Source organism: Chrysochloris asiatica, unplaced genomic scaffold, assembly GCF_000296735.1.
Source record: "Chrysochloris asiatica unplaced genomic scaffold, ChrAsi1.0 scaffold00007, whole genome shotgun sequence".
NCBI classification, from domain to species: domain Eukaryota; kingdom Metazoa; phylum Chordata; class Mammalia; order Afrosoricida; family Chrysochloridae; genus Chrysochloris; species Chrysochloris asiatica.
The window spans coordinates 39,677,275-39,693,796 of NW_006408525.1; the positions used below are offsets into that span (position 1 = coordinate 39,677,275).

The 16,522-nt window shown below is 44.1% G+C and overlaps 1 protein-coding gene across 1 annotated transcript in view; it reads right to left on the reverse strand.

Moving 5' to 3' along the window:
- Nucleotides 1-261: 261 nt before the first annotated feature.
- LOC102835109 overlaps nucleotides 262-16,522 on the reverse strand; it is a 42,679-nt gene continuing 26,418 nt past the window's right edge. Inside the window, exons 4-7 of the mRNA XM_006833737.1 lie at nucleotides 11,492-11,656; nucleotides 7,295-7,468; nucleotides 4,661-4,748; nucleotides 262-356 (exon numbers count right to left, since the gene is read on the reverse strand). Coding sequence (XP_006833800.1) covers nucleotides 262-356; nucleotides 4,661-4,748; nucleotides 7,295-7,468; nucleotides 11,492-11,656 — 522 coding nt within the window. The remainder of the gene's footprint in view (nucleotides 357-4,660; nucleotides 4,749-7,294; nucleotides 7,469-11,491; nucleotides 11,657-16,522) is intronic.

Here is a 16,522-nt window from a genome sequence, read left to right on the forward strand (position 1 = left end):
CTCCATGGGCAAAAGATGAGGTTGTCTCTTCCTGTAAAGATTTCCAGCCTCAGAAACCTTATATATAGACCAAATGCATGAGTCAGAATTGACTTGGTTGGCAATGGGTTTAGGCATTTTCTGTAAATGGGATTGGCAACCTGGGACTACCTGTATTTAAGATTTCAACCCATAAGGAAAAACTGATTGGGAACGGTAGGGACAGGGCACTTATTGGAGGTGACTGTCTCTGCAGGGCAGGCAGCAGGGGGGCATGATGGCTTAGCAGAGCGCATAGGGCATAGGTGTTGGTTCTGTCACTTTGTAGCTGTGCTTCATTGCTTTGTTGGGCTTCTGTTGCCTCCTCTTCAAAGTACCTGGTGTGGCACCAGAGGATCAGCACAGGGCTACTAACCGCAAGTCAGTGGTTCAAACCCACCAGTCACACCTTCGAAACCCTACACAGGGTCACTGTGAGTTAGAGCTGACACGGCAGCATTTAACAACAACAACATGATGTCACCAGAAGTCAGAATTGACTCAACTGCAGCTAACAACTTTATAAGGTGGTTGCAAGAATTAAGTGAATTAATACTGAGCACATTGTTGTTGTTATTGTTGTTATGTGCTGTTGAGTTGGTTCCGACTCATAAAGACCCTGAATAGGGATTCTAAGAATTGGCCGATGGGTTTGAACCACTGACTTTATGGTTAGTTGTTGTTATGTGCCGTGGAGTCAGTTCCGACTCATAGCGACCTTGTACAGGATTTCTAAGGCTGTAAATCTTTACGGGAGCAGAAAGCCTCATCTTTCTCCTGCAGAACAGTTGGTAGTTTCGAACTGCTGACCATGAGATTAGCAGCCCAATTCTTAACCACTATGCTATGGTTAGTAGTCCAGTACATACCACACAGTGCCATACCAGGAATCCTAGCACACAGTAAGTACTCAATAAATGTTAGCTAGTCCTGGTGTGGCACTGTGGGTTAATGCACCGGACTACAAAGTCAGCTTTAACTGCAAGATCAGCAGTTCAATCTCACCGGCCACTCCTTGGGAACCCTATAAAGGGTTGCTATCAGAACTGGCTTGACTGTACGTAACCACAGCAACAAACATCAGAATGATCAACCATTTATTTGCCCCAGGACAAAGTTTAGAAGAGTTAGGAAAGAAGGAGGAATAGAAACAGGGAACACAAGGAGGAAGTGGGAAAAGCGATGTTACCTTGTGGGGACAGAAATCAATGACATGAAACCAAACATATATGAATTATTGAATGGAAAACTGATCTGTTCTATATACCTTCAGCCAATAAAAAGTGAAAATTGGAAGTTAGTTATTAGAATTATGGCTACTTGAGTTCATATTTGTGATGGAAAGTTTAGTGGGACATAGTGAGTAATGGAACCTAGAGTTTAAGGAAATTAAAAACAAAACAAAACAGAGACAAGTGCAGTAGGACTTTGTAGAGGGGAATCTGGCTTAGGAAGGACAAGCATGCTTTATCTGTAAAGGGTCAGCTAGTAACTGTTAGCAGTTCTGTGGGATATAGGAGTTCTGTTGCATCCCATAAACTTTGCTATCTTGTAAAAAGCAGTCATAGACAACATGCAAACAAAGAGGAGTGGTTGGGTTACTTTAGAACTCTGTAGAATCCGGAGCCAGGCAGGACTGGGTTGAAGGCTGTCCTTTGCAAACCCTGGCTTAAAAGGAATGGAAGATGCTAAGGTACACAATTCTGTCTGTATAATGTTAAATGACCTTAATAAAATGGAGAGTGAAAAGACAATTAAATTAAGCAAGGTAGCTGTAAAATTAGCTGCTTAGAGAACATGTGCCAAGAAAGAGGATACCTGCCTTGTGTGCACTCTGTTTTTCAGAAATAAACTAGAAGGTGTTGAAAACAGAAAAGGTCAAATCCTCCATGAATCTGTGAAATAAGGTAAGGATTAAAAAAAACCAACAACACACAGATTTTGTTTTTGTTGGTGGGGTTACTTTGTATGCTAAAAAGTTAGAAGCAAGGCAAGGTTGTAATTCTTGGGGTCAGTGTTGTAATTCCAGCAGACGTCCTAGACTAGAAGTGGACCAGATGATTGACCCTCTGAGAAACATTGGATGTGGGGGCTGAGAGAAAACTCAGACAAAACTATGGAAAAAGATTTTGGCTCAAAGACGTCCTGTTGTTGTTGTTGAGTGCCGTTGAGTTAGTTTCAACTCACAGCAACCCTGTAAAGAGTTTCCAAGGAGCAACTGGTGGGTTTGAACAGCCAACCTTATGGTTTGCAGTCTAGTGCTAGAAATACAAAATTCTGCCTGTGTAATTGCCAATGGTCTTAGTAAAATGGAGACTAGGAAGACAGTTAAATTCAGAAAGCCATCCACAAGTCTTGTGATGTAGACACTGCATATCTCTAAGTGGAGGGATCTGGGTTTTTCTTGCTTATACTTTCGAGAAATATATATATATATATAACTTTTAAAATCAAAAGGAAGTGAAGATTATTTAAGAAGGAAGAGGCTCTTTGAGAGGCATGTTGGGACTGATGGTTAGAAATGATCAGAGGGCATATTTTCACACAGCATAGGCCGATACTGCAGATTCTGATGTGGTGCTGTGGGCTAATGCATCAGACTACAAAGCCATTTGAACTGCAAGGTCAGTGGTTCAAGCTCACCAGCTGCTCCTTGGAAACCCTACACAGGGTTGCTATGGGTCGGAATTGACTTGACAGCACTTCACAACAACAGCCATACTTTAATGCTCTGAAGTCACTAGGAATGAGGAATGAGCAGAGGCCAAACAGCCCTCATTCACCTCATCTGAGACGTGCAGTCCATGTGTTCTTCCGTCTGCGCACACGTAGGTCTGCAAATGCCTGCGCATGAGCAGTGGATATTGAATTGGGGATTAGAAATAAATTTTAGGGAGTAGACAAATCTGCAAGTATGGGATCCATGAGTCGTAAGGATCGACTATATTGGTTTGATTTTCAAAGAGTGAGTGTTCCACCATGGCTGATAAGAATTGATTCTCCACAATCCATTTTCTTACTTTCTTTCTGGCAGAACGTGACTACCAGTCAGTAGAAAGCACATGCAATGGTACCTCCCAACTGTCAGTGTAATTAGAACCTGGACAAATTACTCCCTTATGGACAATGAGAATGACTAGGGAATGTGTTGTCCTGGGAGAGGTTTTCCTTCTGTGTGTGTGTGTAACATGGGTAGAAACATTACCCTTTCAGTGTTTGACATGTTCATATGAGAATGTAGTATTTGGTGCCATAGCAGCCATCTTGTGACGTTGAGGAGCAATGCCTTAGCTCAGCGGCCAGCATTCTGAGGATAGTAAAGCAGAAAGACGAAGCGAGCTGGATTCATGATTCATTGAATTGTAATTGTTCCCTCCCTCATCTTCAGACTGAGAAAAGAATTCTTATTGAGATTTCACTTCCAGGTAGGTATTGTGGTCCCTAATTTGTTTCACCCTCCTGAAACATGTTCACACATAGGCACGTTCGTGATGTTGCTCAAAGTATCTAAGCATTAAGTTAGGATTGAGAACGTCTCAGCATTTCTGGGTCCCTGAACTCTCATTGTTTCAGCGAAGCCTTGCAGCTTTGGGATCAGAATACAGTTTGGTAATTTTTATTGTTTCATGTCATTAGATTTTGCAGCTCTAAATATTGGGGGGAATAAAGGAGTTTTAATCTGGCTCACTGGTTTCTTCTTCTCACAATTGTTGTCATCCTTTCTCAAGTCCTGTCCTGTGGAAGACAAGTGTGAATCTTGGAGATTCCCGTCTATGGAGCATGAAGTGCCTGCCCTCCGTGTGTGGGAACCGGTGGGCAGTTCTCGGGGAAACACCAGTCTTTGCATTTCCTGTACAACAGAATAGTAACCGTGAAATGGAGTGTGGGGGTTGAGAACGCTAATTCAGCAAACTGGCTTCAAATCCTGCTCTGTCTCTAATAATGCAGTCATCCTGGGCCAGTTACTTAATATATCTTACTTTAACCTTCATTTCCTCATCTACAAAGTGGCGGAAGTCATAAGGATTGTTGTTGTTGTTGTTTAGTGCCGTCAAGTCAATTCCGACCCATAGCGACCCTGTATAGGGTTTCCAAGGAGAAGCTAGTGAGCTTGAACCACTGAACTTGCAGTTCAAACGACTTTGCAGTCTAATGCATTAGCCCCCAGCGCCACATCAGGATTAAGTATTTGTAAAACCTTTACACTCTGTTTGGTACAAAGCTCAGTAAGTCAGTTGTTCAGTTGAGTACAACACACGGCAACACTGTGCACGTCAGTAGAACAGTGCTCCGTAAGTTTTCAGAATTAGATCACCAGACCTTTCTCCAAAGCACCTCTGTTTGGGCTTGAATCTCTAGCATTTCAGCTAGCTGCTAACTCAGGGACTCTAGGAGCTCAATGCATGGGTGATATTACTTCCAATATATGGGTAATCTGCTCTTCCCAAGTGGCACTATGTGTTCAAAGGGTGGCTCTATCTGGTGTGATTTGCTTCTTCAGCAAGACCTTTGAGGTTGGTTTTAGCAAAAGGCAGTTCCAATCTGGATAACCTCCATTATTGTCTGGGCCAACCAATTTATGCAGCAGTTCTGCACATTAGTGTTCCGTCGGTTTGGTGTTGATAGTGTGGGTTTTCCATACCTGACTTCACGGTGCTTAGCACTTTGCTGTGCACATGCTCATGTTTAGGGAATGTTGGCCAGTCAATGGGTGGATAAGCAGCAGCTGCCTGCAATGTGAGAAATGAGGGCTAATTCTTAGAAAAGTCACAGAGAACAGGGCTCTCAACCTTAGCTACACATTGGAGCTATCTATGGATATGGTGACCAACTATTCTGGTTTGCCCAGATTCCAGAGACATGAGACTTTCCATTTTTAAATCAGGATTAAGGTTGTTTCCTGGGCTCACATCAGGAAAGGCCCCAGAAACCTGGGTCAGGCTGGTTACCTTTAAAATACCCTGTTGAGTGGGACAGGGCCCCAGAGCTCCTGGTTTAATTGGTCTATGTTGAGGCCTGGACATGAACACTTTTAAAACCGAGCCAGGCGATTCTGATGTGTAGTCAAAGCTGAAAAGTACTGATGTGGAATAAAAGCTCCCAGTCTGGGTTTTGGTGCACACTAAGGAGCTCTGGTAGTGTAGTGGTTACGAATCGGGCTGTGAACTGCAAGGTCAGCAGTTTGAAACTACCAGCTGTTCCGTGGGAGAAAGATGAGGCTTTCTGCTCCCATAAAGATTTACAGCCTCAAAAACCCTGTACAGGGTCGCTATGCGTCAGAACCAACTCCATGGCACATAACAATAATGGAGCTGTGGAGTCCTGGTGTGGCGCTGTGGGTTAATGCGTCAGACTGCAAAGTCGTTTGAACTGCAAAGTCGGTGGTTCAAGCTCATCAGCTGCTCCTTGGAAACCCTATACAGGGTCGCTATGGGTCAGAACCAACATGACGGCACTTAACAACAACAACATGAAGCTGTGAATAGGGCAGGGACACTGGAGGTTGCTGAGTTATCCCTGCAGCCTTAGCCCTGCCGGCTGCCTCCTAAGGTTCCCTCCCGCCCTTCCCCCTCCCCCCGTGTGCCTTTCAAAACTGACCGTTTTCTGTGAACAGGTTGAGAAATAGTGACTGAGTACTGGTGTGGTGCTGTGGGTTAATGCGCCAGACTGCAAAGCCGTTTGAACTGCAAGGTAGGTAGTTCAAGCTCACCAGCTGCTCCTTGGAAACCCTACACAGGGTCGTTATGCATGGGAATCGACTCAATGGCACTTAACAACAACAACAAATGCTATATAACGGTGGTGAATAGAGCACTTCCCCAAAAAAGGAAATTCCAAATCCCTATCACTCGTCTGTCAGTTTGTCATACTGTGGTGGCTTGCATGTTGCTGTGATTCTAGAAGCTATGCCACGGGTATTTTAAATGCCAGCAGGGTCACCCATGGTGGACACGTTTCAGATGACCTTCCAGACAAAGACAGACAAGGAAGAAGGAGAGACAGACTACTTCTGAATATTTAGTCACTGAACACCTTATGAATAGCAGTAGAAAGTCATAGAAGTAGCAATGAAGAAAGTAAACGATGTATTGCATTAGGCAAATCTGCTGCACAGGACCTCTTTAAAGTCTTAAGAGCAAAGATATCAGCTTGAGGACTAAGGTGTGCCTGACCCAAGCCATAGTATTTTTAATAAGTTTATATGCATGTGTAAGTTGGACACTGAGTAAGGAAGACCACAGAAGAATTGATACATTTGAGTTAGGTGTTGGAGAAAATTAAAAGTACCATGGATTGCCAAAAGAACACACAGATCTGTGTTGGAAGAAGTACAATCAGAGTGTTCCTTGGAAACCAGGATGGCCAGACTTCATCTGTTATACTTCAGACATATTATCAGGAGGGACCGGTCACTGGAGAAGGATATCATGTTTGGTAAAGTGGAGGGTTGGAGAAGAGGAAGACCCCCAATGAGATGGATAGGCACAGTGGTGGTAGCAATGGGCTCAAATGTAGCAACAATTGTGAGGCTGGCCCAGGATTGGGCAGTATTTCATTCTGTTGAGCCTAGGGTCACTGTGAGTCAGTACCGACTTGATGGTACCTAACAACAACATCCCAGACCCACTGAATGGGAATGGCTACAAGCCTGGGAATCTGTTTTAACCAGTCTTCACAAATGATTCATAGTCCCGCACCTTTGCCTAAAGTGACCTGGATCCAGCAGCAGGTGAGGTTGAGGGATGGGAGCTAAAATCACTTCCCTTTATCTCACACAAAATCTCCCCCCCTCCATTGCAATGCTCACAGGTATCACCACCTGCCTTCTTACCTTCCCTAGACCTCTGACCACCAATCTGTTTGGTTTTGTTTGTTGTTGTTATCATTAAGTGCCATGGAGTTGGTTCTGACTCATAGTGACCACTGATCTTGCAGTTAGCCGTCCAATGCTTATCCTACAGTGCCACACCAGAAGAGGATTGATTTAATCCAATGCGGTAACTAGAATTAGTGTTCTCGGCTCTTTAGTCCCTTCTGCTATGTTAGTGTGCAATAAACAAGACTTGAAAGAGTGTATTTCTCTGCAATCAGTGAGTGAGAAAAATAGATTAGATGCCTTTGGTCATAAGCCACTGAGTGCTTGGGTGTTTTATCACACAGCATTTTTATGGCCAGAATTGACTAACAACATCCCTCAAAAGGAGAAAGAGCTGGGGTTTGTCATTGGTCTTACCCAAAGACTCTAAAACCCTTTACAGTAAAAGGATTGGCTCACAGTTGTCGCGAGGGCCTGGAAAGGGGAGAAGATCTGCCCAAACTGATAGCATTTGTGAACATTAACGTCTCCAAAGCGGCTGCGGCGCTCCTTCCAGCTGGCCAATCTCTTCTCCACCGTCTTGTCCATGTATTGTCGGAAAGGGCCCTGCTGTGGTAGACAGGACACAGGCACCTGCAGTGAGAAACCCAGATGGTATGTGGTTACCAGGTATCGCAGGCTCTAACAAAGACAAGCTGGAGCTACTACATCAGCCCACTCTGCTGAAGCCTCATTTTCATTAACAGAACTTCCATTCAACTTTGTTAATTTCCTCTTGCCTTGGAAGGCAGACAACAGCCTGTCTGTCAGTTTTTTCATACTCTGGTGGCTTGGGTGTTGCTCGGATGCTAGGAGCAATGCCTCCAGTATTTCAAAGGCCCACAGGGTCACCTGTGGTTGTCAGATTTCCGCAAAGCTTCTAGACTGGCGGACAGGTGCTCTACTTCTGAAAAACTAGCCAGGGAAAACCATGCAGGGCACAATAGAACACTGTTTAGAATACTTTGGCCATGTCACCAGGAGGAATCAATCACTGGATGAGGACTTGATGTTTGGTGGAGTAGAGAGCCAGTGAGAGCCTCAATGAGATGTTTAGTTAGAGTGATGGAGTTGAAATCTGGGGGTCATGAGGATGACACAGGATTGGGCAGAATTTGTTCTGTGGCACATAAGATCTTCATGAGTTGGAATAGACTAGACAGTAACTATCTGCATGTCCCTGGAAGGCAGAGAAGAGGGCTACCCCTCGTGTGTTGCTGGGAGTCGGGCCCAGTAGACGGAGAGTCAGGGCCCTAAGTTCTAATTGTGAGAGTGTCTCTCACCATGGAACCTAGCCTCATCATCCAGCTCTGTTGGACTGTTGATTGAAGCCGTTTCCTAACCTTGGAATAGCATTACATGTGTGAAAATGGTGTGCCCAGACTGTGGGGTTAAAGGCCATTCTTCTCAGAGGCAGAAGGCGTGGTCTTGTATGTAAAGGAGGTCCATCCTACGACTCGAATTTCACTTCTATTAGAAACAAAGCAGTGTTCCACTAGGAGAGACACCAACATGGGGTTATCCTGAACAGTACCCTGTACAAGGATGCGAGATGGCTACAGAAAGTATCTCCTGCCTCTCCATTCCTGCTCTGATCCTTGTTCCCAGCTGGCTTTCCTGGTTCCTGGCCACCTACCCCTCATCTCCTTTTTCCCTCCCTTCTCTCCTGGCCTCTTTGGATTGAAGACACAATTCCAAATCCTGCCTTGTACCTTCTCTTGCTCTACTAGGTGTGACCAATGACTATGGAGCCCGGCCTAGATTCTTGACCACAGGATGCTCCCTGGGTGCACTTGGCTCCCCCTTTGTTTAGGGAGGAGGGCCAGCAAACATTGACATCTTGATTCTCCAGCTTTCCAGAGGTGGGGGGATGGTTAGCAACATGTTGGTGGCTGGGTCCCAACTGCTGATGACTGATTGTGTCTCTTTTCTGGCTGTGACACCTGGGACGGGGGGAGGGTGCTGAGGAGTGGGCGGCTGGACACACCACAAGAACCTCATCCCAATTTGGGGGTTAGGCCATTTCCTGCCTCCCACACAGCAGGAAACAATGATGGGAGCTTTTTATTTCTCCCAGAACTGACCGTAAGGATGTCGGGTGACCCCTGAAAGAACAGATCTGGAGGCAGGCAGGTGACAAAGAGGCTGATGAAAACCAGAGGCCCCTCGGATGTTAGAGAGCACGCACCCATATCCTTGATGAAGACACTGAGTACCAGAAAGATGGGGGACTTTCCGGAGGTTTCTTTATCTTCTTCTCTTGCATCAAATTCTAAACAAATTCACATAGAGGTGGTGGCTGCAATCCAAGGAAGAAGGTTTCTGGAGTTTTCCTCGAAGCCACTGGATCTCAGATTGGGCCAGAGCTGAACTGGATTAGAGCAGTTTATGTAGGGAAGGACGAGAGGGTTTTCAGCTCCGTCCTCTACTAGCTCTGCTCATTCCTCTGATTTCCCATGCTGCCTTTCTTCAGCAGGGTCACCGCCACCACCACCATCCGCATCACATTTTTAATAATGAAGCCAGACTTTGCATGCACATCTTTTTTCTGCCAGAATCACTCTCTTCTCAGCCATTATTCATTCCTCTTCCCCTGTCTCATTCCTATTCATCTTTCAGGACTTTGAGTTTCACTTCCAACAAACAATCACCTCCAAAGGAAGACTTTCTGTCTCCCAACTCAGCAGCTTAGCCCCTCCTCTGACTTCTGCTCCATCACACTCCAAGGGTCTGCGCCTCTCACTTGACTTACTGCTGCTGCTTTTGCTGTTGTTAACTGCCATCAAGTCGGTTCCGACTCATAGTTACCCCGTATAGGGTTTCCAAGGAGCAGCTGGTGGGTTTGAACTGCCGACCTTGTGACTCGCAGTCCAGTGTTGCTCCCATAGTGCCACACCAGGAGTCCTGACTCATTGCTGGTGTCTATTTATTTGATCATGTCCCAATGAGACCATAAAGTCCTTGAGAACAGGACTGGCATTTCCTCCATCTATGTGGGTCACATATCTAGTAATAAGTGATCAACAGAAGTTTGTCACATGAGTGAATGCTTAACTTTTGAAGAAGGACATCTCTAAATTTAAAAACAACCAGGAAAAAGGCTTAGATTTACAGAAGACTTAAAAAAAAAAAAATGCCTTTCCCGTAAGACAAAATGAATGTTAGCTACAGGATAAGGTATTAGAGTATAAAAACTCACACCATCTTATATATTAGAAGGACAACAGAAATTCAGGGCAAGGCGGAGGAACAGCAGTACCTCAGGGTTGGAACTGACCATTAGGAATTCCAGAAAACCATCAGATTTTTTTAGGACTCTTCTTTCTTTTTAGGAATTTCTGATGAGATCTACAATGCATTGTGACGTGTAGTCAGGATTTTATTTTTTGCCTCAGAGTCTTGGTGTGGCGCTGGGGATAATGCACTGGACTGCAAGGTTGGTTTGAACCTCAAGGTCAGCGGTTCAAACTTACCAGCCACTCCTTGGAAACCCTGTACAGGGTTGCTATGAGTCAGAATCAACTTGACGACACTTAACAACAACAAGAAGCTCTTACATGGTGGTCAGGAGGTGACGGTGGTGGCGGTGGAGTGAATGTTGTTGTTAGGTGCAGTCCTATCAGTTCTGAGTCACAGTGACCCTACGTACACCAGAATGAGACACTTCTTGAATCTGCGCCATCCTCACACACATTGCTATGTCTGGTTCATTGTTGAAGTTGTTGTGTCACTGCGTCCCTCGGAGGATTGTGCCCTCTATGTGACCAAGCACGAAGTCCTGCTCCAGGGACTGATCCCTCCAGTCCAAAAGTACATGACATGAAACTTCACCTTCCTTTATCCTCAGAAGCATTCTGGTTGTACTTCTTCCAAGACAGATTTTTTCTTTCTTCTGGCAGTCCATGGTATCGCGATATTCTTAACCAATGTCACAATCTAAATGCATCCATTCTTCTTTAGTCTTCCTTACTCATTGTCCAACTCCCACATGTGTATGAGGTGAATGAAAATCGCTTGGGTTAGGTACACCTTAGTCTTCAAAGTGACACCTTTGTCTTTTGGCACTTTAAAGAAGTCTTTTGCAGTAGGTTTGCTCAGTGCAATGAGTCCTTTGATTTCCTGACTTTAGCTTCCATGAGCATTGATTATGATGGTTCCAAGTATAATGAAATCCTTGACAACTTCAATCTTTTCTCCATTTATCATAACATTGCTTATTGGTCCAGTTTTGAGGATTTTTGCTTTCTTTGTGTTGAGGTGTAGTCCATACTGAAGGCAATGGTCTTTGACGTCCTCCTGCAAGTGCTTGTTGCTGTTGTTATGTACCGTGGAGTCGGTTCCGACTCACAGTGACCCGGTACAGAGTTTCTGAGACTGTAAATCTTTACAGGAGCAGCAAGCCTCATCTTTCTCCCACGGAACAGCTGGTAGTTTTGAACTGCTGACCTTGCGGTTCACAGCCCGATTCGTAACCACTACACTACCAGAGCTCCTTTTAGTCCTGCTCTTTTGGTCTTTGTCAACAGATGTGCCTCCTTTGCTTACCTCACCCCTTGACACATTCTCACTTTCTATCTGCAAATGATAAGGGAGGAAAAGAATCCTTGGAAGACTTACATCATGGATTCGGAAGGTCTTTGCTATTCGTGGAGACAAGTCCCAGCTTCGTCCCCCAGCTTTGGTGGCACTTATACTCGAGGAGATTAGTGGTGGATAGACAGGTTCCAAGGGGATCGGCAGCTTCCAATCTGTTCCAAGGAAGCAGGGGAGAGGATTGCTGAACTGTAGGGATTATATGAAGAAGAACGGGGCATCAGGGTTGGAGGAAGATTCATTAACAACTTGCAATATGCAGATGAAACAACCTTGCTTGCTGGAAGCAAAGAGGACTTAAAATACTGAAGAAGATAAAAAAAATTGCAGCCTTCAGTATGGATTAGACCTCAAGGTAAAGAAAACAGAGATCTTCATCACTGGACCAATGAATAACATAACAAATGGAGAAATGATTGAAGTTGGATCCAATTGCTTGGAACAACTATCAACACTCACGGAAGCAGCAGTCAAGAAATCAAACGATGTATTGCATTAGGCAAATCTGCTGCACAAGACCTCTTTAAAGTGATCAAGAGCAAAGATGTCAGTTTGAGGACTAAGGTGTGCCTGACTCAAGCCATGGTATTTTCAATAACCTCATAATGTATGTGAAAGTTGGACAGTGAATAAGGAAGACTGGAGAAGAATTGATGCATTTTAATTATGATGCTGTTGGTGGTATTGAGTGCATCAAGTTGGTTCTGACCCATAGTGACCCTGTATAGGGTTTCCAAGGAGTGACTGGTGAGCTTGAACTGCCAACCTTGTGGTTCAAAACAACTTTGCAGTCCAGTGCATTAACCCACAGTGCCACACAAGGACTCCAATTATGGTGCTAGAGAAGAATATTAAAAATACCATGGGCTTCTAGAAGAGCAAGCAGATCTTTCTTAGAAGAAGTACTATCAGAGCGCTCCTTAAAAGCAAGTATGGTAAAACTTCATGTCTAGTACTTTGGACATATTATCAGGAAGGACCAGTCCTTGGAGAAGGACACTATGCTTGGTAAAGTAGAGGGTCAGCAAAAACCAGGAAGACCCCCAAGGAGATGGACTGACACAGTGGTAGCATCTTTGGGTTCAAGTGTAAGAACTGTGAGAATGGCTATGTGTTCAGCTGATGCTTTGCATCAGAACCGACTCACTGGCATCTAACATTACATGACATCACCAGGATCCCATTTAGGGTGCTTACTTCTTCCCCTTCTAGACCAGGTTTGAGTCCTTTGTGGTTGACCCCACAGCACAACAGGTCAGAGCTGGAAGGAGACCCACAACCCAGAGCCAAGAGTGAAAGCTTTTGTTAAGTGATAAATGGAACCTATGGGATATTCAGATTCACTTTTCTGGAAGCTCCAAGAATGTAATAAAGATGGCGGGCCGTTCTTCCTCTCGCAAGTGTTATTGGTAAGTTGCCTTGCTGATGCCACACATGCTTAATTGGCTCCCGCTCTGTGGTTTAACTGATGGAAAAGATCACTAGGTTCTTCAACAAAGTTGTCTCATTCAGTTTATTAAACAATCACTTATGTAACCCTCTCCTCTCTCTGCTTTGACACAGGACTATTCTTTTACCTTACTTCAGGGTCTGCACACTTTTTTTGCAGAGGACCAGATAGTAAATATTTTAGACTCTGTGGGCCATGCAATCTCTGCTACAACTACTCAGTGTGGTTGTTGCATCACAAAAGTAGCTATTGTTGTGGTTAAGTGCTGTTGAGTTGGTTCTGACTCACAGCGACCCTGCATAGGGTTTCAGAGGAGCAGCTGATGGGTTTGAACTCCCGACCTTGTAGCTTGCAGTCCAGTGCTGACCCTACATTTCCACCCCAGGAATCCCAAAGTAGCCATAAACAAGAAGTAAATGACTGGATGTGGCTATGGTCCAATAAAAGTTTGTTATGGACAATGAACATTGACTTTCATTGTCACAAAATACTTTTCATCTATTGGTTTCTTTTTCTGCCATTTAAAAATGGAAAGCCATTCTTAGCTGTCTCTGTCACACACACACACACACACACACACACACAGAAATGAAAACCGGTTGCCATTGGATTAATTCTGACTCATGGTAAATCCATGTCTTTTGAAGTAGACATGCTTCTTATAGGGTTTTCCATGACTATAGTAGATTGTTAAGTTTTACATCTGAAGCACCTCTGGGTGGATTTGAACTGTCAATCTTTCAGTTAGTAAGTGAGCATTAACCATTTGCATGGCAAAAGCTGGTAGCCATATATCATGAAATGAGTCTTTTATGCGGCCTTTGCCTTGGTTCTTTGGAAAAACAAAATCAGGAATTTTTTTTCTTGAAATCTCACCTTTTTTTTCTACATTAGAAAGTTTGTTACTTTTGTCCAAGTTGATTGACATTTCTTGGATAAGCTGTAAACAATTTGGTTTTGATACTTTTGTTTGATCCTGGGCTACGGATTACCCTATTGACTTATATACACCTTGCAGGGATTGGTCAATAGATTGTAAAAATGAGGTAACTATAGCCTACTGGTAGCATAGTGGTTACAAATCGGGCTGTGAAATGAAAGGTCAGCAGTTGGAAACTACCAGCCGCTCTGTGGAAGAAAGATGAGGCTTTCTGCTCCCGTAAAGATTTACAGCCTCGGAAACCCTGTACAGGGTCGCTATAGGTCAGAACCGACTCAACGGCACTTAACAACAACAAATAGCCTACTATGCAAATGAAGTGTCAGTGGCCTATTGACTGGATTGGTGGTCAGCTCATGGTCCTGGTGGGAGTGTCAGGCCTTGAAACTGATAAGAGTTTGTGTATTGAAGCAGTTAGTCTCATAGAGGTTTTGGATACAGAAAGAAGCAGGAAAAGAAGTAGCTGGAAGAAACAGAAGGAAAAAAAGCAGAGCAAAGAAAGAATTAGCAGAGAAAGGGGAGGGAAGGAACCTCTTCAAAGGCAGCAATGCTAAAGAAAGTGAAAGGCCCAGCAGGGACCCAGTGGTAAAGCTGGTGTGACAGTTGGCAGGGTCAGAGGAGCCCGTCCCCGAAGGACTGAGAGGAGCTGAAAGCGGTTCTGCCTGGGAGAAGAGAGACTATCTACATGTTTCTCATTTTGACCATGAACTGTATCTTGCTACTTCCTTAATAAGTCATTCAACTGTCAATGTGGAGTGGGAGCTTTGTGTGGCCATATTGCAATAGATTGTTGAACCCAGAAGAGAAGAGGTTGAGAGTGTGTAGGAAACATGTAGGTTATCAGAGTTGGTCATAAGGAGAGTGGAGGAATGTCTGATGTCTGCCTCAGAGGAGTCAGCCTTGGGCTGATTTTGATTCGCATTATCCTCCCTGGAGCTAGACAGGTACTGACATTATGACTCCTCTTCCCTGGATTTTACACTCTAGTTTGTCACTGGCTGCTTTCATAGAAGCCTGAATGCACTTCCTTTCAGAAAGAGATGTGCCAATTTCTGAATTAGACATGAATTTGCTCAGATGTTTTAAAAAATCTGTGTTTAGGTTGGACACCTGGCCCATGACCAAGTCTTAAAAGATCCAAGCTCAGCCTTGCCTGCTCAATTCAATGGCCAAACCTGGGGTCCCAAGGGATCTTGAAGCCATCCAATTAATCAATTCTAGTCTTTAGATGTGACTGCTTTTAAATCCACTGCAGAATATGAGGTTTCCTTCTATTTGGAAATAAAATAGAAAGTAAAAAACCTCCCTGAATCAATGATTTCATCAGCTTGCCCCTGCATCACTCCTTCTCATGTTGGCCGGAGTGTACCAAATGGGGAAATAACCGCATGTCTCCATCTCTTGGTGCTCACCTCTAGTCTTCCTTGGTGCCTTCCTCTACTGGGCCAGCATGTCTTATATATGCTCATTTTCTTTTGCTCAGATGGAAGGAGTTGACTTGGTAAGAGCCAAGGTGGAAGGCTCTGGTTGTGTTTCCTGAATGCATCCAGCAGCCAGGGCTGATTTTAAATTCTAACAGAATTTAAAAATAGAGGCTGAAGTAAGCTTCACATAGATGCTTCCCCAGGATGCCAGAATAGGTATATATATGAAGTCAACTCACATAGATTCCTTCTGGGGACTGCAAAAGCACTTCATGTTTGATGCCAGGCTGGGGTTGATATATTTTAAAACTGTAATTATGGAGTGTGAAGGGATGCTGGCACAACGTCTTGGACATTGTAATTTCTCAGTCAATGTTGATGAAATGAATGAATGAAGGTGAGGGGTTTGAAGAACGCTTTGTCTGGGCAGGAATTTCATTTCCATCCTGCTGAACTGCCTCCCAGATCTTTGCAGGTGTATATGGAATTCTGAGGGAGAGTTCCCCTTTAGACCTCAGCCTGACCAAATCCATTAATTTTAAGACACACACATATTTTCACATACATACTTTTCTCTCTCAAAGGGCTGCAACAGGCTCAGAGCTATCTTAAAGGAGGAATTCGGCCTCATCAGTTAGTAATGATCTGTTTTCTGCTGCGTTTGCAATCATTCCAGCTGGCAGCTGGAAAGTCTGGGCAGGAAGAAAAGATCAGTTTCCATTCAGCCCCAGGTGTGTCCTGGGTTGGGTGTGTCTGTCCCTTTGTAAAGAAGAGGCAACTAGAAGTGAGAGGGGGGAAGATGAGGGAGGGCCTCTACATGGCTCTTTGTTCCTTGTCAGGTAATCATGTCCTTTGAGCCATTTTTAGGTCAGGGCTGTGTCATTTCACCAGATATATTAAGTCTGCATGATGAGTAAATGCTTAGAGAATCTGGACTATATGAAGAATGCTGCATCAGGATAGGAGGAAGACTCATTAACAACCTGCGATATGCAGATGACACAACTTTGTCTGCTGAAAGTGAAGAGGACTTGAATCATGATAAAGATCAAATACTACAGCTTTCATTATGTTGAACCTTAACATAAAGGAGAAAAAAAAATCCTCACAACTGGGCCAATAAGCAACATCATGATAAGTGGAATAAAGATTAACGTTGTCAAAGATTTCATGTTACTTGGATCCACAATCAATTTGCCCATGGAAGAAACAGTCAAGAAAAGAAAAGAAAAAAATCATTG